Here is a 27,034-nt window from a genome sequence, read left to right on the forward strand (position 1 = left end):
GAGACCAAGACAGTTGGGGTTTTTTGGGGTTTTTTTTAAGAGTTTATTTCAGAGAGAGTGCATGCACACAAGCAGGGGGAGCAGTAGAGGGAGAGGGAGAAGGAGATTTCCTTGCTGAGCAGGAAGCCTGACAGGGACTTGATCCCAGCACCCCAGGATCATGACCTGAGCTGAAGGCAGACACTTAACCAACTGAGCCACCCAGGGTCCCCAAGACAGTTCTTTAAGCACTTTTCCTAACCTGTGATCAAGGGAAATGAATGTATTATAAACATTTTCAAGGCAAAAAAAAAAAAAAAAAGAGTGGGATGGGGTATTATAAAAAAGCCCATCCATAAAAGAAACAGTCTTAGAAACAAGTAGTTGCTTTAGCTCTTAGAGCATCTGTCATCTGTCTTACTAGCTTCCAAATACATGTAAGGCATACTCAGAAATACTGTGCCTTCTCCCCCAGACCCCTGAAGGGAAGTGTTTTTCTTTTTTCTCCCCTTAAACCACCAGTCTGTTATTAGTTCATCTGTTTAAAAATGAAGTCTTAGCATTTCAGATTTCATATATTTTTCAGACTTAACGTTTTTCTTCAGAACATGAGTTTCATTATCTGGATTACTTTCATTTTACAACAGCAATATATGATGGTTATTTTTAAAAATAAAAACACAACAATAAGAAAAATAAAACTCCTTATCACTCCTTCAACTCAAATTAAATAGTTATCTTATTGGTGTATAATAGTCAATATGCATATATTTATGTATAGACATATATCCTTTTAAAAAGGATTCATACTTACACATTCCTTTTTTTTTTTCTTTAAAGATTTTATTTATTCATGAGAGACACAGAGAGAGGGAGAGGCAGAGACACAGGCAGAGGGAGAAGCAGGCTCCATGCTGGGAGCCCGACGGGGGACTCCATCCGGATCCGGGTCTCCAGGATCACGCCCTGGGCCGAAGGCGGCACTAAACCGCTGAGCCACTCGGGCTGCCCATACTTACACATTCCATCCTACAACCTGATTTTTTCAGAATATTTGGTATCTCTTTTTAATATAAATTTTTCAATAAATGACCATCTACAATATTGTTAACAGCTGATGAATGCTCTTTAAAAAGTCCTTTTAAACTCCTTTTAATAAACTTGAAACAGTATTGCAAGTACATTTTTTAAGTAAAATTAATTAAATAAATTATTATTCCATTGAGAATGAGGATGAATAACAAAACATACATTAAAGAAAGGCATCATTGCTTTCACAGTACCTTGTTCTGCCATATATTCTAGCCTGGTGCAACTTCCCAGGAAATGGTGGTAAGCCCTCATTTCTGCCTCTGTGATCCGCACTGAGGTGTAAGGTAAGTATCTGGGGTCTTGCTGCCCACACTTCTTACACCAGGAAGCCATTGGATCCCAGGAAATGGTGCCACTTTGCTCTCTCTTCATTCCTCTCAGCACTGTACTCTCATATAAATGGGTTTAATCCTTTCTCCTGACTAATCTCACTGAAGTTCATTCAAGGTCATTTCATTGCTGAGAGTTTATCCTTTGGATTGGTGAGTGCTCACAGGATTACAGGCCCAATTGTAACTGGACTTTCTCATTTGAAAACAAAGGGAAACAAGTGAATGAAGATGTGGGGCAGAGACGGCAATCCTAGAGTTGGTGAGAATCAGATTTTTTTCTTTTTTAGAGGAATCGCAACATGAGACATGTATCAGGCCACTGGATATTTAAAATAAAATAATAGACAGGGATAAATTTTTCAAAGGATGCTCTTAAGAAAATTTATTCCAGGCCACAATCCTCCCCTCCTTTCTTCCAACTTCTCTAGGCTGCAAAGGAACAAAATCCAGAGACTTAACACTGCAGCCAACAGAAGTCACTATCCAGGCAGGCAACACGGTTTGGCACAGCAAATGGTGAATGTTCCAATCCTGAGGGAATCTAGTGTTTCCTGAACTACTTCTAAAGACCAAGTACAATATCATGATTCTAAAATGAAGGATGTTCTTTGCCAGTCATGATCTGACGGAGACCTCCCACCCTTACTACCACTTGGGGAAAAGCGAGCGCACCTTTCAGAACTGTGCTGTGCACAGAGTGTGGTATACTCAGAGGCTGATTTTTCATAATGCATTTTATCTTGGTTCTTCACACTTAATGTTTTTGTTTAGTAATGTCATGCTCAAAGATTTAAAGAAAGAGCACAATATGCAGTATACAACAAGTAATAAATAAGTTTGTATATAAACTTCTAATTTTTATTTGTATGATTCAAGCTGAAATTTGAGTAAGGCTTGCAACTGGCCAAGGAGCAACTGGAAATTCTTTTTTATAAAAAATAAAGTTTATTTTTAAGCAGGAGGTAAAACTCACATATAGTGAAACACTCAAATCTGAAATGTATATTTTAATGAGTTTTGACAAATGGATACATCCATGTAACCCATACTCCTTTCAAGATATAGAATGTTTCCATCCATAGAAAGTAACTTAATGCCCCATTCCTAGTCAACACTTATTCCTAACCCCCAAATAATCACTAAAGTGATTTTTCAATAGAGACTAGTTTTGCCTTTTCAAAAACTTCATATAATGTAATCATACAGTATGTACTCTTCTTGTCTCTAGCTTCTTTCTCAGGATAATGCTTTTCAGATTCACTCATGTTGTATGTATTAGAAGTTCATTTATTTTTATATAGGAGTTGTATCCCAACGTATGGATGGTCACAGTTTGTCCATTCTCCTGCTGATAGACATTCAGGGTTGTTTTTGTTTTTTTTCAATTTGGGCTGTTTCAATTTATGGCTGTTAAAGTTGCTATGAACATTTATGTAAAGGTCTTTGTATGGTCACATGTTTGTATTTCTCTTGGATAAATCCCTACTAGTGGTATTGTTCAGTCAAAGGAAAAGTGTATATTTAATTTGTAAGAAACTGCCAAATGTTTCCCCAAATTGGTTATACCAAAAAGTCTTTTAAGATTAGAGGCTGCTCTGTTTAGTAATCCTCAGAGCCAATTCTTTATCAGTGTTAACTACATGTGAAGTACTTTAAGATAAGTACCTAAGAAGAGGAAGAAAATTTGAGATGTTAAAACTTATGAAAGCTCTTTTTGCCTCTACCATTAGATATTGTGAATATGTGTCCTCCAATTAAATGCCAAATCTGAAAGTCCTAATACAGGGCAGCAAAAAAGGTAATTTTTAAACAATAGTTTGTTATATATAGCCAATTTTCCCTCCAAAACAGCTGTGCCACTTTACATTTCCATCAACAATATGGAAAGTGCCTGATTCCCCCATATGGAGGCTCTTTTTCCTACTAAACATTAACTTCTTTACCCATTCATTTAGATATGAATAGTCATGAATGGTTGGCTGGCATCACAACACCTACGAACATGAGAGCTATCTTTGTTAACCACGTAAATCCACATGGCAGTGTGCATGCAATTGCACACACCCAGCAATGACCATAATTATATTTTTGCAGCTTACAGTACTCTATGGAGAGAGCAGACTGGAAAAATCTTGGAAATTTTCTTTATAGCATTTGAATCTCTATTACATGAACAAACTGTACAGCCCTTAAAAATCCTATATTCCATGCATTGACTTTCACCATTTGACCAAGATCAAATATCCAGTAAAGGACGGTCTTTTCTTTATGTTAAACAACAGATTCTGAAATAACTGTGTACTAGGTAACTCTCCTTAGGAAAGAACTGATTACTTCAGTAGTAATGGCAATGGAAAATGAATCTTTTCCCCAAATGCCCCCAGCCTCCCTGCTACAAACTACTACCATAGGTAGAGAAAAAAAGAAAGTTTTTGGCACTTCTAGATTCAAGCCTATTTAAAATAAAATTGTGTATGTTTTGTACCTGTGTAGTAGAATGAACTGAAGCCATCCACTTACCCCCACCTATCAGGGCAAAATGGAGAATGAGAAGTCACCTACAAACTCAAGAAGGATCTGAGGTATCCATACCAGGAAAGCATCTGGGTTGTTATTTCACCAGAAATAAAAACAAAGTAATATTAAAGGGAGGGATATTTTTTTCCTTATATGAACTAGACTTTTTTTGTTTTTGTGTTTTTAAAGTCAACACTTAAATATCCTGGTGTATTTGCTAATGAGACTAAATTGACTTTCCCCCAGAGTTAGCCTGGGGGGGGGGGGAGCAAGGGAATAATAGGGCTCTTGGTGATGGAGCTCTCAGGGCCACCACACCCCATCAGTTGACCAAGGGGCCACAAGGGCTACAGACCATCTCATCTTCCCTATCTTTCCCTTTCCTAGAGGAACAGGGACACCTCATTCCCTCTGAGTCAGGGAAAGGGGGCCTGCCACATCCAGTTACATACATATGGAGGAAGCCCTAGAGAAAGCATACTGAACAGATATGTGGTTCCTACTGGGAAGTGGGATCGAAGTTACAGGGGACAAGGAGACTTTGACTTCTAATTTCCCACCCTTCTATACTACATGCAATTTGTATGAAAAGCATGGATTACTTTCATTAGTAAACTTAAAATATACTAAGATTTTTAAGAATTATCTTATCTGGGTTACTCCATATACCTAGCTTTCCAACATGCTCCTTGATACTATTTTAGAGCACTGCCTTTATAAAACTTTATAAATCTTACTGACCACTATGGCAAAATATTGATGGTTGTTGGAGCTGGGTGATGAGTAAGGTTTGAAAGACCATTCTATTTTTGTGATTGATTGATTGATTGATTTTAAGGTTTTTTTTTTTTAAGATTTATTTATTTATGATAGACACAGGGGGGGGGGCAGAGACATTGGCAGAGGGAGAAGCAGGCTCCATGCAGGGAGCCCGATATGGGACTCGATCCTGGGACTCTGGGATCATGTCCTGAGCTGAAGGCAGATGCTCAACCTCTGAGCCACCCAGGTGTCCCTACATAAAATCTTAAATCCATTATATGTTAAAAGTCATCAAAAACAAAATTATAAAATAAAAGCAAACTGGAAAATAAAAAATACCTGCTACAAACTTAACCCAGGCTTAATATACTTAACATTGAAAAACACCTACTCAAAAATATCTTTTTGTTTTGTTTTGTTTTTTTTGTTTTTTTTTTCAAAAATATCTTGACCCCCAAAAACACACAAACAAGTCACGTCACAGAGCAAAAATTCAAACAGCAAAGAATAAACTTATTAAAAATTATTCTAGTCCACTAATAATTTTTAAAATTCTGTTAAAATGAATACCATGCCACTTTTACTTATCAAACAAGCAAAAATTCAAATAATATCACCTAAAAGGCAGAGGGAAGCACCTGGGAGGCTCAGTGGTTGAGTGTCTGCCTTCGGCTCAGGTCGTGATCCTGGGGTCCTGATCAAGCTCCCCACAGGGAGCCTGCTTCTCCCTCTGCCTGTCTCTGCCCCTCTCTCTCTCATGAATAAAGTCTTTAAAAAAAAGAATAAAATTCATATCATTATATATATAATATGCATAATATACATAAAGAGAGAGAGATCATATCATTTTAGCTGTGTAAAAATGCCAAAGGAAAAAAACTAGAATACTATATATTCAAAGAATAACTGTGGTTGTAACTAGGAGATGGAATCAGGGACTTTTTTCCTTGTCTTTTCTAAATATTATGCAATAAACGTATTTTTTTTCTGTATTTTTCTGTTTGGTAATGTTTTTTAAAATTTGTTCTTAGGGACGCCTGGGTGACTCAGTGGTTGACCGGCTGTCTGCTCAGGCTGTGATCCTGGGATCCAGGGATCCGGTCCCCATCAGGCACCCTGCAGGGAGCCTGCCTCTCCCCCTGCCTATGTCTCTGCGTCTCTCTCTCTCTCTCATGAATAAATAAAACCTGCCAAAAAAACATTCTTAAACTGATATACAGTGTTAATTCCCTCTTCTTGGCATATAGTTCTGAGTCTTGACAAATGCATGGAGTCATTTAACCTTTGCCACAATCAGGTGGGGAATAGTTTAACTATCTCTTTGTAGTCATACCACTTCCCCACCTGCTTAACTCTGGGCAACTCCATCCTAATAGTTTTCCCGTTTCCTTATAAACGGCATTTAGTATGTACCTTATGAGTCTGGTGTCTTTCCTTAACATAAAGTATTTCAGACTTATTTATGTTGTTTTGTGTATCAATAATTTATTTTATTGTTGAATATTCCATTGTACAGATGTACCACAAATTGTTTATTCCCCAGGTGAGAGACATTTGGGTTGTTTCCAGTTCTTAGTAATTAAGAATAAAGTGGCTATAAGCATTTACATACAGATTCTTGTTTTCTAAGTGGCCATACCATTCTACACTCCCACCAACATACTGTGTGGGAGATCCAGACCCTTCTCATCCTCACCATGACTTGGTATTGCCATTTTTTTAACCACTCTAATAAGGTTAGTAACTTCCCTAATGACTAGTGATATTGAGCATATTTTCACATGCTCATTTTCATCTGTGTAACTTCTTTGGGAAAGTATCCATTCAATTTTTTTTAACCATTTTTAAGTTGGGTTGCTTGATTTTCATTTATTGTTGAGTTTAAGAGTTCTTTATAAACTCTGGATAGAAGTCTTTTGTCAGATATATGATTCACAAAAGTTTTTTTTCCCAGTCAGTTGTGCTTTCATTCTTTTAACAGTGTTTTTTGCTGAACAAGCATTTTTTTAAGATTTTATTTGTTTATTCATGAGAGATTCAGAGAGAGAAAGAGAGGCAGAGACACAGGCAGAGGGAGAAGCAGGCTCCACGTAAGGAGCCAGACATGGGACTCGATCCCACGTCTCCAGGATCAGGCCCTGGGCTGAAGGTGGCGCTAAACCGCTGAGCCACCCGGGCTGCCCCAGAGCAAGTATTTTTAATTTGGATGAAGTCCAACTAGGTTTTACATTTTGGTACATGCTCCATTTTTTTTTTTTTTAAGATGTTATTTATTTTGAGAGAGAGAGGGCATGCTTGAGTGGAGGGGAGGGACAGAAGGAGAGAGACAATCCCAAGCAGGCAGGCTTCCCACTGAGCCCAACACCATGCTGAGGCAGAAGCCAAAGCTGGGCTCCATCTCATGACCCTGAGATCATGACCTGAGCCAAAAACAAGAGTCAGATACTTAACTGCCTGAGCCATTCACGAGCCCTGGTACATGATCCATTTTGAGTTAATTTGTGTGTATGGGGGGAGGTACAGGTCAAGGTTCATTTTTTGGTACATGGATGTGCAATTGTTTCAGCACCTTTCGTTGAAATTGCCTTTACACTTTATTCCACTGAATTGCTCTCACAACTTTGTCTAAAATCAATTGATCATATTTAGAAATCTTTCTGGATTCTTTATTCTGTTCCATTTTGTCTATTCTTTCACCAATACCCCACAACCTTGATTAACTTGCTTTATAGTAAGTCTTGAAATTAGGTAGTCTTCCAACTTTGTTCTTTTTCAAAATATTTTGACTATTATCATTACTTTTGCCTACTACAGCTCCTTTCACTGATTATGAATGTTAGAATCTGTAGTTGATTTCTACAAAAAAACAAACTTGATAGACTTAGGATTAGAATTAGAATCATGTTTAATTTATAGATCAATCTGGGAGGACAGACATCTTAACAAACCTTCTTTCAAACCTTAAACATAGACCATGTATTATTTTTATAAACCATTTTTAAAGCCCTTATGAAAACCACATAATTTTCATTCCTTTCTCATTTCTTCTGCTTCTTTTTTAGATTATACCACAAAGCCATAGGAAATGATGAACATGATCTTTCTCTTTAAAATCTGGTTTGGTTTTCCCAAGGCGCTGAGGGAGAAAATGTTCATGCCACACTTGAAGGTCAGACCAAGTGTGACTAGTAGAATTTTCCTTCTCATCTCTGCAATATTTGTCAAGGTCTAAGTCCCCATTTTACAGCCTGAGGAATTTTTTCCTCCTTTGTAAGCAAAGCTTCTTTTGGTTGCTGGAGGGATAATACTGCAATGGAAACAAAGTGGAATGAAAAGTAGAGGGATGTGGGTAGGAGAATCCAGGAGGACCATATTTCTAGTCTAGGGCCTGCATCAATGAACTGGTGACTCCAAGGGCCTATGGAACCCCTAGGAGCTGGGGTGGTCAGAAGACATTTTAAAGTGACATTTCCAGCTCCATTTCAAAGTGTCTATGTTTCCAGACCTTAATGTCTCCTCTCCCATCTTCAGAAAATTCTCTTGAACCCTCTAACCTTCTGTATACATGACTTTTGAAATACTGAGGAAGGACTGAGTTTCGCAACTAAATCAACCAGATGCAAAAGCAAAGCAGTTAATGTGGAAGGAAAAGAAGCAGGGAGGCTGGAAGACTACAAGAAGAGAAGCCCAACCAGCAGAGGGAGGAACTGGGGAAGAATGGCTGCCTCTGCCTAAAAGTTTCCTCCTTTAGCTTATGGCTTAACAGCTCCCTCCTCTGTTAGACTATAAGATCCCAGAGGACATCTCTCATTCCTCCCAGATCCCAGTCACTGGGGAGCAGCAATGGGACTGCAACAATGGAGGTGACAAGGTTCTGGCCCTCACAGGGGTCATAGTTGCTCCTTCACACCCCATCCCCAGCACCTGGCCTCATGTCCAGCCCTGGAGGCCTCAGTAAATGTGGAGAGTCTCAAATTGGGCCTCACATGAGAAACTGGCAGAGAAGTGCCTAGGTGGCTCAGTCGGTTAAACATTTGCCTTCCACTCAGATCATGATCTCAGGGCCCTAGGATCGAGCCCCACATTGGGCCCCCTGCTCCATGGGGAGCCTGCTTCTCCTTCTCCCTCTCCCTCTGCTGCTCCCCCTGCTTGTGCTTGCTCTCTCTCCTTCTAATAAATGAATAAAATCTTTTAAAAAAATAAAATAAAAAAGAAGGAGAACCTGGCAGAAGGACCTCTTTCCCCTCGGTGACTGAATTAATTCTAGCCTCCTTGGATGCAGAAAGAGGAAAAGGCTAAAATGAATTTAAACTGATCTGGTAACAGATAAAAACAAACAAACAAAAAAGATACACACACCAAAACCTGGGCTGAACATGATCTGGGCTCAGATAACTGAACAAAAATCCACAGAGAACTTTTGTAGGTCGGGTAAGACCAACATGCTCAAACACTTGGGGCACCTGTAGTTTGTCCACCTGTACATCTTTATGCTTGAATCTCTCTCATAGTAAAGTCCTCTAAATACAGGGATTCTTCTTTTGTTTTTCAAAGACTTTATTTCTTTATTCATGAGAGACACAGAGAGAGAGAGGCAGAGACACAGGCAGAGGGAGAAGCAGGTTCCACGCAGCAAGCCTGATGTGGGACTTGATCCCGGGACTCCAGGATCATGCCCTGGGCCGAATACAGGTGCTAAACCATTGAGCCACCCAGGGATCCCCAACACAGGGATTCTTCTATACTAAATAAAAGTGAATGTAGGTGCTGCTACCTTGCCATTGTAACTGGAAGTTATAACTTTATTAGACTTGTTTTTCCCTTAAGACTGGTGGTTAGCACAGGAAGTACAAGTAGAACAGCATTCCTAAAAATCTCTTCCTTTACAAAGGCTTATTCCTAAGTGTTACATATTTATTACTTTTGCTTACATAAAGGCTATAAAATAAATCCTCATATTTTAAATGATAGTTTTCTTTGGAAAAAAGTGACTATTAATAAATGAACATTTCAAGTGGCTGGTACAATACTTATACTCAGGGGGCTAATGCTTTTAGCTTCCATTAGATTTTTCAAAATGTTTTTAAAACTCACTAATAACACATCTATCATTTACTGGCTTATATTTCCTTCTGTAATAAGAAATTAAACCAAGTATGACAACTCACAGGTCTTGTAGCCAGCCAAACCTGACTTTTAATTCTACTTAGTATGACCTTGGGCAAGCTTCCTAATCTGTTTAACCCTCAAATGTCCCCTCCATAAAAAACTTAACTTTTGACTACATTTAATTGAATCAGTAGTGTGTAAATAAGGCACAACAATGTCACAATGTGACATTAAACAGATATAAAATAAATAGTAGCTACGATAATATCATTTTTAATATTATTTCCATATCCTCTAGCCTCTGCAACTTCTTTTCTTCCAAAAAAGGAGCTATATAAAAAGGAAAGAAAAGGAGATACGATACATAGATCTGCCTTCCAGCTTGAGGTCATTCCTTCTTTCAAGGTAAAGCTTAAAGCTTTTAGTCGTCCAGAGAGGTCTATGCAAAGAATGGAATAAACAGGATAACCAGCACAGGAAGACCAACAGCTACCAAAAGCATCCATTCCCTTACCTCACCCAATTAGAAAGCTCTCTCCTCTCCACCTACCTAAATCATCTCTTTCCTTCAAATCTGGCCCAAGTCATATATCTAGTAGTACACAGCTTTCTTGAATTGCTGAAGTTCACTACTTCAGCCTCCAAACAACTCTGTATGTAAGCCTGCCACAGAGCCTTGCTCACAGTAGGTACTCTCCAAAATCTGCCCATTGAACAGTTGGTTTCTTGATGTAGTTGTGGTGCCTAAATACCTAGGTAGCCACATAAAGACAGAGAGCCTTGGACTGTACCCCAAAGAAAGCAGCAGCACACTGCACACAAGGAATGGTTTGTATTTTGCCCAGGGCTAAGCCCTTAAAACTGCCTAAATATTTCCTACTCTTACTGATTCTAAAGTTTGAAAGCGCTTTCCAAGTTACTATACTTGTTCTGAGAGGTAATTGTACAGTTTAAAGCTCTCTTCTCGGGATTCCTGGGTGGCTCAGCGGTTTGGCGCCTGCCTTTGGCCCAGGGCGCCATCCTGGAGTCCTGGAATCGAGTCCCACGTCGGGCTCCCGGCATGGAGCCTGCTTCTCTCTCCTCCTTTGTCTCTGCCTCTCTCTCTCTCTCTCTCTCTATCATAAATAAGTAAATAAATAAATAAATAAATCTTAAAAAAATATTAAAAAATTAAAAATAAAGCCCTCTTCTCTGAGGACTTCCTCCCCATTCCAAAACCAAACTGATTTCTGAACCCACAGCTATTAGAATCAGAAATGCCTAAGTTTCTTCTGAGCTGGACCAATCAGCCTCTCCAGAGAGAGCATGTGTACAGAGAGATCCAGAGACTGAGAATCAGTTAGTGATTGTCCTTCTATATCTGAAAGATCTAGATGTGGCTGGGGTGGTGAGGTGGAGTTCATACTCACTGATAAAAGAATAGAGGGCTAGTCTGCAGAGATGAGCAGAAGAATGTTACACACACCAGAGAGAAGCAGAGGCCAGAGACTAGGTGACACCAGGGGCAGAACAGCCACCTGAGTTCCTGACTGTACATCTTGCTGATGAGGCCCATGAAGCTTCCTGTTCTTAGGTTCCCATACTCCACAGCCCAGAAGGCATGGGGTCGTCAAGTGGTCAGGAGCTCAAATTTGGAGCCAAATCTGTCTAGGTTCAAAGCCTGGCCTTGCCACTATTAGCAGAGTGCTACAAAACAAACTATTTTGTCCTTTGCTAATTTGAATTATATATATACATCTTTAGTAACATCAATGTGTTAAGCTCCAAAATCTCTAAAGTTTATTAAAATCATTATTGCCTGCTGACAAGACATAAGTGCTTGAATCAAATAAGTCTATGATAATGAGATAGTCCTCCTTCTCAGACTCATTAAAATCAATCAATTCCTATTTCTTGAAATAAACAGAAAGAGAACCTACACCCATTTGGGAAGAGCTAGTCCATGGTGCCAGAGTAGGCCAAGAAGCTCTCTGGCTGCACCATACTCACTAACATCTAAAGGGAAGCAGATGTGACAACAGCCCTACCCTTCAGGAAAAGTTCCAAGAGAAGCAGGACCATTTCCATTTTGGTCCTCAATGATTTCGACTATTCTGGCAGAGATTTTTATATCAGCTATGTTAATTAAGTATTAATTCAGCAGAAATTTCAGGCTACTTGAAGCATTTTTTAAAAATAGGAAACACAGATGGGCCTTTATAGCACACATGCAGGCCCTTGTCCAAGCCAGACCCTGTTAGGGGGCCAGGCATCCAATAACTGTGCCTAACACTCAGGATTGACTTCCTGATATGAGAGATCCCTATGCTTAGTTGGTTCCTGGATAATAGGTGGGAGGAAGCATTTTCATCTAACTGAGAGCTCTTAAAAATGAACTGCAGTTTTTTTCTTTTTTTTTTTTTTAACATTCAAGATCCCACACACATGGGAAAACACAAAGAAAACATTTTGAGACCCAGTTTACCAGTATAGTTCATAAAATTCCTAGTAGTTTGCCTGCAACAACACTGTGATGACCTAAGGCTGTGTGAAGGGGATCCCTGGGTGGTTCAGCAGTTTAGCGCCTGCCTTCGGCCCAGGGTGTGTGATCCTTGAGTCCCGGGATCAAGTTCCGCATCGGGCTCCCTGCATGGAGCCTGCTTCTCCCTCTGCCTGTGTCTCTGCCTCTCTCTCTCTCTCTGTCTCTGTGTCTCTCATGAGTAAATAAATAAAATCTTAAAAAAAAAAAAAAAAAAAAAAGAAGGCTGTGTGAATGAAGCAGGTTTTTCCTGTGAAATATACAGGAGGTGAAAAGCCAAGGAGACATTCTGCTTTCTCCCAGAACCCAGAAGGTTGGAAAAGAGGCTCACTTTCACCCTAACAACAAGAAAAAGCCATAAATTGTAACATTATAACTTGCCCAAAACCTATATAAGCAAATAAAAATAAATCACCTAAAAGTTTTAAACCAATTGTGAAAGGTTTACGTGTGGGCTAACATGAGCCAAAAAAGCAAGGGGAGCTCCCAGCTGCTTACAGGCTCTTCTCCCTAGACTGGGGACAGGGTAGGAGTCTGGAGAGAGCCTCTGCCAGAGAAGGCAGACACCTGGAGGAGGGGGATGCCCAGGAAAAGCAGATTTCTCCCTATATGGAAAAGGCCTTCATCAGATGCTAGGGGAAAGCAGCCAACCCTTTAGCCAGACTCCAGGGCACAAGTGAAGATTCACTGCAGCTAGGAGAAGATTAAAAGAAAACAAACGGGGACACCTGGGTGGCTCCATGGTTGAGTGCCTGCCTTTGGCTCAGGGCGTGGTCCCGGAATACTGTGATCAAGTCCTGCATCAGGCTCCCCGCGGGAAACCTGCTTCTCCCTCTGCCTACATCTCTGCTCTGTGTGTGTGTGTGTGTGTGTGTGTGTGTCTCATGAATAAATAAATAAATTAAAAAAAAAACAAGGGACACCTGGGTGGCTCAGTGGTTGAGCGTCTGCCTTCAGCTCAGGGCGTGATTCCAGGATCAGGGATTGAGTCCCATGTCGGGCTCCCTGCATGGAGCCTGCTTCTCCCTCTGCCTGTTTCTCTGCCTCCCTCTCTATGAGTCTTTCATGAATAAATAAATAAAATCTTTACCAAAAAAAAAAAAAAAAAGAAACACAAAACAAAACAAAACCCCTATTTCTAGGGTAGGCAAAGAAAACTCTCCCAAAGATCTGCCAAAAAATCTGGTCCAAATTATTTTAAAGCACTTGTAAATACAGCCCAGATTCGATGCTTCATGCAAATTTATTCTATCTCTACAGTAATGATAAAATGTGGAACAGCAGCCCCTCACTACATGATGACTTCACCATCTCCAAAGTGTACTGCATGAGAGGCATGCTCTTCAGGAGCTTTGAATTTCTCTCTAGCAGCTCTGGACAACCCAGACTAATTCCAAAGAAAGAAGCAAGGACAGTTGCTGATTCTCAGCAGGAGGATAGATTATTCCACTCTTACTCAAGGTAGTCATTCACAGCTCCTGCCACTGTCACAGTGAAGGCCCAGAATCCAGAGGCCTTCTCACATCCTCCGCCACCCCTGCCTCACTTCCCCTCCCATGCTGGCCCCACTGCTTCATCCTACAGGCATCGTTTTCTCAACCTGTGCCCTCCAGAGCAAGCTTGTACCACTCATGCTGCAGTTTATATTAAGTACTAGGGGAATACTGGTAGAGTATGCCTCTTGACTGGACTGGAGGGACAGTAAAACACTCCTTTTCATGCTTCTCCTGCTAGTCCATAAAGCAAACAATTGGAGTCATTCTACACTCATGGAGTCCCTTTTGCTATAGTCCTCAAAAGATTTCTATTTAACCACTTTTCACTATATAGTATCATTCCAACTTGTAAAACAAGCAGAGGAACTGGTATAATTATCACCCTACGTTAACGATGAGGAAATTCAGAGACTAGACATTCTTTCCATACAATTTAACATGTGATTTTTTTTTAAGATTTTATTTATTTATTCATGAAAGACACACACACAGAGAGAGAGAGAGAGAGAGAGAAAGAGGCAGAAGCAGGCTCCATGCCGGGAGCCCGATGCGGGACCCGATCCCGGGACTCCAGGATCATGCCCTGAGCCAAAGGCAGGTGCCTAACTGCTGAGCCACCCTGGGATCCCCTAACATGTGATTCTTGATCTCCTATAATGAGTTTAATTTAGCCTACAAGGCCATAAAACAATCTTAATTGGGATGTCTACTCTTAAGTAAGACAGAAAAGACTTTAGAACATGTTCAACCAACAATTAAAATAGATATCAGTATTTGCAACAAAGAGAAAAATCCAAGCTAGACTGCAATCAAATGCTCAAAAACATGTAAGAGATGGATACCAACAATTACAGGTATTCAGAAAATGTAGGGAAGCTGGGCTTGGCCTGGCCCATTCCATAAAAGGCTCCTGGGGAGGCCAAGCTTGAGGGAAGCCCTGGAGATTCAGACTGGCAGGCAGAGTATTGCTGGTGAGAGTAATCACAAATGGGACCTAGAGAGAAGAAAGTGAGACCCAGGGAGGCTAGCAGGTGGGTAGCCAGGATGCTACCATCAAACCAGGATGCTTTCCAACAACTCAAATACAGTAAACAAAAGAAAGAACTTTTTCGGGGATCCCTGGGTGGCGCAGCGTAGCGCCTGACTTTGGCCCAGGGCGCGAAGTCCTTCCCCAGTACCAAATTAACATAAATACCCAGTTTTTTTTTTTAATTATTTTCAGCAGCAATAAAAATTTCTGCCTTGATATAATAGAATATAGACTTTGAAATCAGATCTGACAGATCCTGACTCTACCTCGTAGTAATACTATAGCTTTAAGCAAATTACTGGACTTGTTTAAATCTTAGTTTTGACATCTTTCAAAATGAGAGTAATAACACCTACTTTCCAGAGCTATAAAGGTACAAAGACATACATGGAAAGGCCTAGCACTCAACAAATTTGGCCAATACTTCTAAATGGTTAAGGTTTAAACACTGATTCTCCTTCTTGGGCTTTCTAGTTTCTTGCTTAAAATCCGTACCTTTGGATAGGTTGTTAACGCCACATATTTTTTCAAGGTCAGACAATTCAGAGTCCTGGTCTGGAGGCCAATAGTCAACTGGAGGACTAAACCTTTATTGCAACTATTGAAAGCAGATCAGATCCCCCTGGCTAACAAGCTTAGTCACAACCTGCAGACACTCTGGAAATAGAAGCCATTGGTAGGAGGTCCTCTCTGAGACTAGGAAGAAAAACACTTGCTGGTAGCAATACTCCCCTCTCCTGTGCTTTTATAACCTGCTATCACCAGCGGGAAGACTGAGGGTGTCCCAAGTGCCAAGTCAGCAACACTCAAGTAGTTGGGTTCTGCTTCTGAGTTTTGCTTCTGGCACTGCATAGGAGAAAGAGGGTCGCCTCAGGTGTGTGAACATAAACTCTTCTCTAAAGCAGCCTGTCAGGATTAGCCTTCAATCCTACTACAACAGACTTCCACAAGAAGAAGGTAGGTGCAAGAGGAAGAAAAGAACATTGATGGTGCCTATGATATACTAGGACAAAGGACAAAGTAGATGATGCTGTCCTTGTATCTAAAGCCATTCTCATTATCCCTGCTTCTCAATTTCTCCTTCCAACAGGTACTAGGCACTCACAAGACATTATTTACACATTCATCTTCTACCAGTCCTGTGAGGAGGGTATTATTATCTGCATTTTACATATGAGGGAACCAAGACTTGGAGGCAAAGTGATGTGCTACAGCTGTTTGCTGCCAAAGACTGTGCAAAGCCTTAGTGCACATATGGAAAGGCAGGAATTGTCAATGATATTCTCCACATTAGAGAAGATGGTCACCTCCAGAAACAATGTTATTTAGATATTTTTAAAGGTTTTTATTTATTTATTTATTAATGAGAGACAGAGAGAGAGAGAGAGAAAGGCAGAGACACAGGTAGAGGGAGAAGAAGGCTCCAAGCAGGGAGCCTGATGTGGGACTCTATCCCGGGTCTCCAGTGTCACACCCCGGGCTGAAGGCGGTGCTAAACCGCTAAGCCACCGGGGCTGCCCAATATTATTTAGATATTGATCCTAAGAAATCCTAACTTAATACATGACCATTTTCTATAGCATGGATAGTTGTTATCAACATGACAACATTTTAGTTAATGTATACTGACTTTGTATCCTGAAACCTTGAACTAATTTATTAATTATAAGACCTTTTTTGGGGGATCCCTGGGTGGCTCAGTGGTGCCTCTCTCTCTGTGTGCCTCTCATGAATGGATAAATAAAATCTTTAAATTTAAAAAAAAGAGCTTTTTTAGTGTATTCCTTAGGATTTTCTATTTACATGATGTTATCTGCAAATACAAATAAGTTTTACTTCTTCCTTTCCAATCTGGATGCCTTTTGTTTCATATTCTTGCCTAACTACCCTGGCTAGAATCTCTAGCACAGTGTTGAACTGAAGTGGTGAAGGCAGATATCCTTGGCTTGTTCCAGATCTTAAAGGGAAAGCTTTCAGCTAACCATGATGCTAGCTGTGGGTTTTTCAGATACCCTTTATCAAGCTGAGGAAATTTCCCTCTATTCCCAGTTTGTTGGGTATTTTTTTAAAAACAAAAAGGTATGAAATTTTGTCAAATACTTTTTCTGTCTCTATTGAGATAATTATATGGTTTTTGTTCTTTATTCTATTTTTTTTAAGATTTTATTTATTTATTCATGAGAGATACAGAGAGAGAGAGAGAGAGAGAGGCAGAGGCACAGGCAGAGGGAGAAGCAGGCTCCATGCAGGGAGCCCGACGTGGGACTCGATCTCGGGTCTCCAGGATCACACCCTGGGCCGAAGGCAGGCTAAACCTCTGAGCCACCCAGGCTGCCCCTGTTCTTTATTCTATTTATAAGGTATACTACATCAATTCAGATGTTAAACCAACCTTGCATTCCTGGGATAAATCTCATTTGATCATGGTATATAAATCTTTTTATATGCTGCTGTATCTGGTGCTAGCATTTTGTTGAGGCTTTTTGTATTTATATCATAAAAGATATTTTATGATATAAATCATAAAATATAGTTTTTATATAATTTTTTTCCTTGTAATAATGCCTTTGTCTGATTTTGACATTAGGTAATACTTGCTTTATAAAATGAGAAGTGTTCCCTTTTCTACTGTTTAGAAGAGTTGTGAATAATTGGCATTAATTCTTCTTTACATGTTTGGTAGAATTTGCTAGTAAAGCCAACTGGTGCTTCACTCTTTTTTGATTATGAAATCTGTAAATGAACCAATGTGATTCTATAGTCCAGAATAAAGAGTAAGAAGATAGTCCTACTTGTGTACTACATAGGTAAAACACATCTGGACACTTTTCACACGTGAGGTGAATATTTTTTGAGGGTCGCCAACAAACTAAGAAAATTCAAAGGAGGCCCCCACAGTGAATGACATCATATGAAGAACATTTGATGAGCTTAATGTTTACTTGGAAAAGAGGGATTTAGGAAGCAAGAGTTATCCACAAACATTTCAGAACTGTCCTTAAACATATAAAAACTGCCTGGCATTACTCAATACTCAAGGTCCATTCTAAAGCACAAAAAAAATCATTCATTTATTCAGCAAACATTTATTCTGCATCTCCTTAGAAAGAGACTATGTTAGGTAACTGCCCAGGATAGACAGTTGGTAATGCAGAGTCTAGGAGCAGAGATAAGACAAGCACACAAAAACCAACCATAATATAAGGGAGAGAATGAGAAGTGTTACGTGGTTAGAACAAAACCTACTTTGGAATTCAGAGACAAGAGTATTTTCCACTGGCAGAATCAGAGATACCTGGAGAAGGACTTGGGCTTGAAAGGTGTGTATGATTTTTGTGTGGAGAAATATATTAAGGGGTCATTCCAGATGGAAGGAAAGCAGAAGCAAGAGTTTAGAGGCAGAAACAAAGTCAGACAATATAGTGGAACAAAGCTGAAGAAATGAATAGGCCAAGTTGACCAACCATACATGTAGAAATATCAATTACTGGGGGATAAAACCAGAAGCATGCCAAATAAAATACAAATACTCCAGGCTGCAGAGAATGACTATGTAAAGGTATTATTAAAGGTTTTAGAAGATACAAAAGCTGTGTGTTTATTCCTGGTATAAGTTAGAGGCAAACACAAGAGAGGCAGAAGACTTGCCCAAATGGTTAGTCAGGAGGAATGAAATCCTGAACAAGTCACAGGAAGGTCACAGTGGGAATGGACATTAGGAGAGAGACCCATGAGTTATTTCAGAAATTGAATCAACAAACTCCAGATGTGAATTGTCAAATCTAAGGGACTGAAAACAGAGCAGAAATCCCAGCTGGAGGAGGAACGGACTGGCAGGGGACACAAGTGGCAGAGTGAATATATGAGCATAGTGTTGTTACCCAGATGAATGGTTAGGATCGAACCAGGATAACGTTCTAACCCATAGTCTTGCTCCAAGCACTTCTCAACCCTTCCCTAACTCATCACATCCCTCAGGCTGCTCACCAAGAAAATGTCTGGAAAGAACAAACACCGAGCCAAACCGTAGCAGATGCTCCACTGGCTACTCAGTGCGATTCTCCATGAAGGTAAAGGCTGGTTGCCCCCTCAATCAGACCCCCAAACAGACCATCTAAACAGCTGCCTACTGGTCCTGAGCCTGCTATCCATTACCTTTGAAAGCTTAAAAGGCAAACTTTCTAAATCTCAATTCCTTCATTTGTAATGTAGGGATGATAACCTCTTTCACAGGTTTGTGAGATTACAGCGGATTACACCAGAGGATTCAGAATGCTGCAAGACACACAAATGCCAGAGGTCATTAGAGGTTCTTTGAGAGCAGAAACTACAACAAATTCAGGTCTACATCCTTTATGGAGCTAACTATAGAAAAAGGAAGTGAGCAATATGGGCAAGAAAATACCATAGCCTGGACCCCAGAGGCCACCAGGTGTTAACCAAGGAATACTACCTACCAAACCTTCAAAAAGATCCTACATGGAGAGAAATAGGAGAGACCTTAATAATCGTCCAGGTCTACCTCCTCATTTAACAAATGGGAAGTTTCATCCTGAGAGAGGCCCAGTGATCTGCCCAAGATCTTCAGTGGCATACTGGGGTATGACCAATAATAACACAGTCACAGTTTAGATGGTGATTTTACCCACATCGGCTTACAACTAGGCTTTGAGCTAGGGAGGAAAGGATTAGTAAAATTCCCATTTTTAGCCTTACGTTGAATGATTCATCCAGGAGAAATTCAAATCCAGACAATCAATCCTATCCCCAGTCCAGGGCTGGCTCTTTCCTGACACTGCAATTTCATGCATATGCACAATTTCAAGTACAATCATTTCAGCATTCAATATATTTCAAACTCCAAATTCTGTTTGTTTCATCCTCCCTCCAGCAATACTTCCCTGATAGCATTCTTCTGACCTTTTGTCTTAAAAACCAGTTCAGCAGCCACGCTGGCACCAGAAACAGTATTTAAAATGAATCATCAAAACTGGGTCTTTCCAGATAAGTATCTTCACAAAGTATATCCCCACATGCGTATCATTCAAGATATATGACATCTATGCTCTAAATACACTGAACTAGGGTGCTCAAAGAGGAGCGAAAGCTCATTAATTGGAGCAATAGGTAACGAACAAATACTAAGAAGGCAGTTCTAGCAAATGGGTGGAACACTGAGGCAAAAACTTCCTGACTTTAAAACTAATTTGCCTTATGGAAGGATCTCAGCGTTAAGTGACTTAAACGTTCAAAATTACCTGATAATTCTAGTCATCTACCTCCAAAGAATCTCAATCTGGAATGTGTCTTTATTTGGGGAGGTCCAGGGCAGGGTAAGAAAATGCTAAGAAGGAATCAACCAACGTACCACTGTCTCAATGTCCTCTTTCCCAAACAGGGCCTGTCTTTCCACCACAACCCTTATTTCAGGAGCAAGGCATGAGGTTCTGCTGCCCTCATTCAACTCAATCAACGGAAGAGGATTAACTCCGCCCCGTGTCCTGAGGCTTGCAGAGGCCTGCCACTGGGGTTCACCGGGAGTGCGTGACACCTCCAGGCGGGACTTCCAACGGGCCGGGGCGCCAGGCTGCGCAGCGACCTTCTACCGAGGCCTGCGTTTCACCACGCTGGCTGGTGCGCGAGCCTCCGGGCTGGCAGTACTTTCTGCAGGAGAGCACCGGCGTCCGTTCAGGTTCCCTCTCCTTTCTCTTTATCTCGCCAACGGCCACACAGCTCCCCACCTCCGCCGGGTCAGCGCGGGCAACGGATCCTAGCAGCCCAGCAGCCCTCAGGGGACTAAGCGCACCTGCCTGGTGGAGGCACCCGCCCCCGGCCCGCCCCGGCCCCGCCGGGCGTGCAGGTCCCCAGGGATGCCGGGCACTGGCCGCCCCCAGCAGCAGCGAGGCTGAGACGCCGAGCCCGCACCCCCACGGCCTGGGCACGCAGGGCGCTGCCCCCGGGGCTGCAGGCGAGCGCGGGCGGCCGGCGCGGCCCCGCCCCCGAGACTACGCCCCCACCTCCATCAATTAAACGAAAGGGGGAAAAAAAAAAGCTCCATTTACCGACATGAGTGATCACTGTGGCCAGTCGCCGGCTCAGCTCCTGGGGGGCCATCTCTTCCTTTAACCAAAATAGCATTTCAACCGAAAAGCCACTCAGTGTGTAAACAAAACAAAGCACCACGTAAACGTGTCTCTACTGCTGTCACGGACGGTGCTTCACAGACGTCTGCTCCCGAGGATGCGCCGCGCTGTCCTCCTCGCTCTCTTCAGGCGCAAAACCAGTCACTCCCAGCCCAGGCCAACTTTCCCGGGCCGCTCGGCCAGCCACGCCGGCCACGCCCTCCGGGGAATGGTCTGGAAGCGGAGAATCCAGCAGCTCTCCCAGCGCACTATCTGGCTTTGAGAGAGAGAGGGAAATGGCACTTGTGGAGGGGAGAAAAACCGAGCGCCCCAAATCTCGCTGTAACCGCGCGTCGGGCTCCCCGGGCCGAGGGAGCGCAGCGGGTCTCGGAGGTGCGGTCCCGGGGGTCGGGTCGCGTCTTCGGCGCCGCCTCCCGGGACGGTCGGGAAGGATGCTCTCCGCCTGCAGGCGGAGCCCCTGCGCGCGGAGGGCGGAGGGCGGGGGGCGGGGGCGGAGGGGGAGGGGGAGGGCCCTCGGAGGCGGAGGGCGGAGGCGCGGAGGGCGGGGGCGGAGGGGGAGGGCGGAGGGGGCCTGAGGCCCCGACTCCTCCGCGCCGCCCGCCCCCCCGCCCGCCCCGCGCCCGGCGCTCCCGCCTCCGCGCCCACCTCTCCGCGCCCCCGGCAGCGCGCACGCGCCCCCGCGCAGTCTCGCCCCAGGTGAAGCTGCGCCGCTGGCCTCGCGGCCCCCGCGCTGCGGCCCCCGGAGCGGGAGCGGCTCCCAGTGTGTCCTCGGCAGCTTTGCGGGGAGGGGAGACCGCGCTTTAGGCGCTCCTGCTAGCTCCGGGGCCCCGGACGGCTGCCGCAGCGCCCCCTCCTTGCCCACCAGGTGCCTGCAGAGCTGCTGAGGCGAGAAGGGGGCTGACTGGGGAGACGTGCGGCCGGCCGGCCCGGGCTGCTGCCCGCCCCCCCGCCACCGCCACCGCCCCAGGGCTTGGCTGCCGCAGTAACCAGCACGCGCGGGGCGCACCCGCACTCCCAGCCGGGAGCCCGGGCCGTGCGCGAGTCGGCTGGGCACGCACCTGCGCACGCACAACCTCTCCAGCGCGCGGGTCTTTTCCACTGTGCAGCTGCTCCAGGGCACGCCGAGGCTCCATCCTCCATGCCAAAGGGCTCTGGCACCAGCCCCACGCACGTCCCTGCCTGCCCCAGAGCGTCCTCCCTGGGCTGCTGGCAGGAGCACGCCGTGAAGGCGCACACAGGAGCTGTGTCTTTCCACGATGTCAGCTTTATATGCCATCACAAAGCAAAGCTAAATCACAGCTATAAAGCAGGTTCAGGATTCCAAACTCAGTGACAATTCATGTGATTAAACCTGGCTTCTTACACAGCACACAAAGCGGGACGGAAGACAAGCCACACAACACACAAGGTAACAGAAGTCTGCGGGAAGTTAAGGCCAAGGCAGTCTGTGGGCGTGCAGTTGAGGTAAGGCCTCAATCTGGTCCAGGCCAGCTCTCAACTTACTGCTTATGTTCATCCAGGCAAGGATCTCGGTTCTGTTCGGAGATCAATCGGCAGAGCCTTTGTCAGCAGTTGCCTTCTTCAAGGGCTCAGACATAGAAGGGTCAGGTCTGAAGAGTTTGACATATGCTGCCAAAATCCTTGCCTTTTTTTTTTTTTTTTTTTTTAGGTTTTATTTATTTATTCATGAGAGACACAGACAGAGAGAGGCAGAGACACAGGCAGAGGGAGAAGCAGGCTCTATGCAGGGAGCTGGACTAGGGACTCGATCCCTGGTCTCCAGGATCAGGCCCTGGGCTGAAGGCGGTGCTAAACCACTGAGCCACCCGGGCTGCCCAATCCTTGCCTTTTTTAAGGGATTTAATCAGTTTGGGGTCCCTGCAGACTTCCTCTGGTTCTGCTCATTATGAGTTCTGGGGTGTCAGCTGACCTTGGTCTCGGGAATATCTCCTAGCTGCAGTACCTTCACTGCTTGACTCATTGCTTCACACAGGCTCCTGCTTAACATGAGAGACTCCATTTTGTTCTCTACAGCCACTGTCCCATGGCAGTCGATTTCCGGCAGCTTCTTCAGATGGCCCCAGATCCTACCTGACAGGAAGCAAAAGACTGTTCCACAGAATTCCACAGAAAAGCCTAAGCAAATGCGTGCCTGGTCAGGTCATTCCTCAATCTGTTCTACAATGGGGGACCCTGAGTATCTGGTCACAAGAACACCAGGACCATCACAGGTTCTAAACCAATGGCAGGAAGCTCAGCTTTCCTCTTTGACGTGTAAAAAGCCAGACCCCAGACACCCTGGATCTAATTTCTAATAGTAGCAGGGAATCCCAGAGGTTTGAGGACATGTTTAAATGCTTTCTGTAACAATTGTGGGCTGTGGTTAAGAGATGTTACTCCTCATGCAACCTGAGATTCCTGTGAAAGGTTATTCTTTCCTGTGAGGTGCAGTCTGCATTCTCCCTGCCGGAGGAGAGCAACCAGTTTCATAGCAATCACTTGCAAAAGGTTAAAGACACAAAGAAGTAAGACAGCTTTAAATGGTTTCCATGGTGCTTTCTGTCTACTCAAGAATCACAAGTATTTTTGAGGAACCAAATGAAGTGTTTCTTTTTTTCTTTTTTTAAGATTTTACTTATTTATTCATGAGAGACACAGAGAGAGAGGCAGAGCCATAGGCAGAGGGAGAAGCAGGCTTCCTGCAAGGAGTCCCATGTGGGACCCAATCCCAGACCTCTGGACCACTCTCCAAGCTGAGGCAGACGCTCAACCACTGAGCCACCCAGGCGTCCCAAGTGTTTCTTGATAATAGTGGTCAGAGCCCTGGTGCCCAGTCAGAGCCAATTGTGAGTTTCAATCACTAGAAATAAGCACATTGCTAAAGAGGCAGATGATATGCAGCACTCTGGCCCTTGCAGGTCAGGTGACCTCAGCTTCCTGGATTAGGACAGGTCCTTACACTTGAGAATCATGGAAAGGTGGGAGAGAGGGAAGGGGCAGAGGAAGAGGAGGCAGAGGAAACTGATGAATAGGAATGAGGGAGAAAAAGAAAGGCATAGAAAAGAAATCACACTCGGAGTCCTGCTGTCCTTTTCCACATCCGTACCTTCACAATCTTCAGCGGTTTCCATGGAGATGAATTGGCTGAATTTATGGCAAGATGCAGCAGGCAGTGCCTGTCTTCAGAAATCAATCCTGTCCTCCATCCTGTCCTCCATCTCTAACACATGCTCTTCCAGGACCTCAACTGCTATCTCTGGGCTATGAGGGGGTGGGTCTGTGGTCTCCAAGTTCCTTTTTCCAGTTCTGAAATCCTGTAATTGTGACTAAGAAGATATGACCACTTGGTGTGCAAGAGCCAATACTTCCCCTGTCCCCTAAGAAAATAGTCATTGTCTCCATTCTTCTTGTGAATATGGACATTCTTTTTTCTTCTCTTCTTCCTTTCCATCCTCCTCCTTTCTGCGCCTCCTTTTCTCCTTCCTAATTATAATCTATTTCCTGTCTCTGACAAATCACACAAATCACATTGCTCCAATATCTGGCAAAATCAAGAACAAACCAGAAGAGACTTCCTCCTTCCCCAGCGAATAAATTAGCAATCTGTCACATCCATTGAACATCTACTATATGCCCAGGGTTGTGATAGGTGGCGTCAAGTACAGCAACTGCCACCACCATATAATAAGTGACTACTCTGGTGCAGTGGTAGGCAATTCACAGACTTCATTTAAGCCTCACAACAACCCTTTAAGGGCTTTAGTCTCATTTTACAATGTTGCTAGTACAAAGACCAAAGTGTATATTACTAATCTTATGAATCTAGACCATTCTCTGCCTTCAGGTAAAGATTTGCCTAAGCTTGGAAAGAGAAACGTCCTCCAAGCACTGCCAAGGGAGATTCCACCTCTGTTGGTAAACTCTCAACACAGTGAAGAGAAAGAAAGGCCCCACTTGGGTGACACAGATGAGGGTGAGGGATTCCTGGGCATCACAGGGTCACCCAGTTGAGTCTAGATCCAAACTAGCAGAATCACCTAAAATAAAGATTGGTTGGTTGGTTTCTTGTTTTTGTTTTTTAAAGATTTTGTTTATTTATTCATGAGAGACACAGAGAGGCAGAGACATAGGCAGAGGGAGAAACAGGCTCCCTGCAAGGAGCCTGATGTGAGATTTGATCTCAGGACCCCTCTGGAATCATGACTTGAGCCAAAGGCAGATGCTCAACCACTGAGCCACCCAGATGCCCCGGTTGGTTTGCTTTTACTATGGATTCCTTGTCCCTACCAGCAGAGATCCGACTCAGTGGTTTGGAATAAGAACCCGGGAATTTGCATTTCTAACAAGTCCCTGGGAAAACTTATGCACCACTGGTCTTCAAACTTCTTAGACTGTATGGTATAAATTTTACATCATGATACAGTAGACAAACATACACATAATTTAAACAAAGTTGTATGAATAATTTCTTTTCCCTTACCACATGTGAAGCCCTGAAATACTTTGTATTCAATTTCATTTTTAAAAACAATGGCCCTGGGAATCCCTGGGTGGCTCAGCGGTTTAGGGCCTGCCTTTGGCCCAAGGTGTGATCCTGGAGACCTGGGATCGAGTCCTACGTCAGGCTCCCTGCATGGAGCCTGCTTCTCCCTCTGCCTGTGTCTCTGTCTCTCTCTCTGTGTCTCCCATGAATAAATAAAATCTTTTTAAAAATAAAAAAACAGGGCAGCCCCGGTGGCGCAGCGGTTTAGCGCCACCTGCAGCCCAGGGTGTGATCCTGCAGTCCCACGTCGGGCTTCCTGCATGGAGCCTGCTTCTCCCTCTGCCTGTGTCTCTGCCTCTCTCTTGCTCTCTCTGAATAAATAAATAAATCTTTAAAAAAAAAAATTAAAAAAAAAACAATGGCCCAAATTGGGGAATTTTGCATTTGGAAAGTATGGTATTTAGTTATGTAAGAAAATGTCCTAAAAAAAAAAAAAAGAAAATGTCCATATTCTTTTAGAGATGTCTGAAGTTTTTAAGGATAAAACATCAGTCTGGGGATCCCTGGGTGGCTCAGTGGTTTGGCGCCTGCCTTTGGCCCGGAGCATGATCTTGCAGTCCCGGGATCGAGTCCCAAGTCGGGCTCCCTGTATGTAGCCTGCTTCTCCCTCTGCTTGTGTCTCTGCCTCTCTCTGTCTCTCATGAATAAATAAATAAATAAATCTTAAAAAAAAAAAATCACTGTTTGTAATTTAAACTACCTTAGCAAGGAGAATAAATGAGATAAATACTGGGAAATGTTCATAATTGTTAAATCAAGGTGTTAGGTGGGTTGTTTTACTATTTATTCTCTCTACTTTTATGCATGTTTAAATATCTTTTATAATCAAAGTTTTTTAGTTTTGCTTTTATGACCCAATAAGGAGCTGCTGCTGGTAGTGTGAAGGGCTCTGTGCTAAGGCAGAGCAGAGGAAAACAGAAGAGGAAGAGATGGTAGTGATAAGGGAAGGAGGTGGAGAGAACGTGACAGGAGATGGAGGTTACATTAGGTAAAAGTGCACTGTGGGAGGGGGTCAAGGTCACCACAAATGCTCATGATAATCCCCACCCCCCAGGGCACCTGGGAGGCTCAGTCAACTGACTGCCTTCAGCTCAGGTCATGATCCCAGGGTCCAGGGAATGAGCCCTGCATCAGGCTTCCTGCCCCACCCCCTGCTAGTGTAGTCAGTGTCTCTCTCTCTTTCTCTCTCTCTCTTTCAAATAAGTAAATAAAATCTTTAAAAATAAATAAATAAAGGGCCTCTTCCTCCACATCCCTCTCTATCACTGTTCTTTCTGCATTGGACCCTGGGCTAGACAAAGGAAATACCTTATACATCTCTGTAAACCCCACAGTTCCTGGACCAAGTTCAGAATTAGACAACATCCATCAGTCAAAGCCTCTCACTTCACAGAGGCCTTGGACCTGCCTCAACACTGCAGTGTTGCCTCTTTCCCCCAATGCTGCCCGTAGGATAACCCTCTCTGCACCAGGAGCCCAGTCGTTCTAATACATAAGACCACATGCTTGTCTA

At 43.3% G+C, this 27,034-nt stretch overlaps 1 protein-coding gene across 1 annotated transcript in view; it reads right to left on the reverse strand.

The window, feature by feature from the left end:
* MCF2L2 (MCF.2 cell line derived transforming sequence-like 2) overlaps positions 1-21,431 on the reverse strand; it is a 237,866-nt gene extending 216,435 nt beyond the window's left edge. The window contains exon 1 of the mRNA XM_072807544.1: positions 20,898-21,431. Within this exon, the coding sequence (XP_072663645.1) occupies positions 20,898-20,973 (76 nt within the window). The 5' untranslated portion in view covers positions 20,974-21,431. The remainder of the gene's footprint in view (positions 1-20,897) is intronic.
* Positions 21,432-27,034: the final 5,603 nt, after the last annotated feature.

Source organism: Canis lupus, chromosome 31, assembly GCF_048164855.1.
Source record: "Canis lupus baileyi chromosome 31, mCanLup2.hap1, whole genome shotgun sequence".
Classification (NCBI taxonomy): Eukaryota; Metazoa; Chordata; class Mammalia; order Carnivora; family Canidae; genus Canis; species Canis lupus.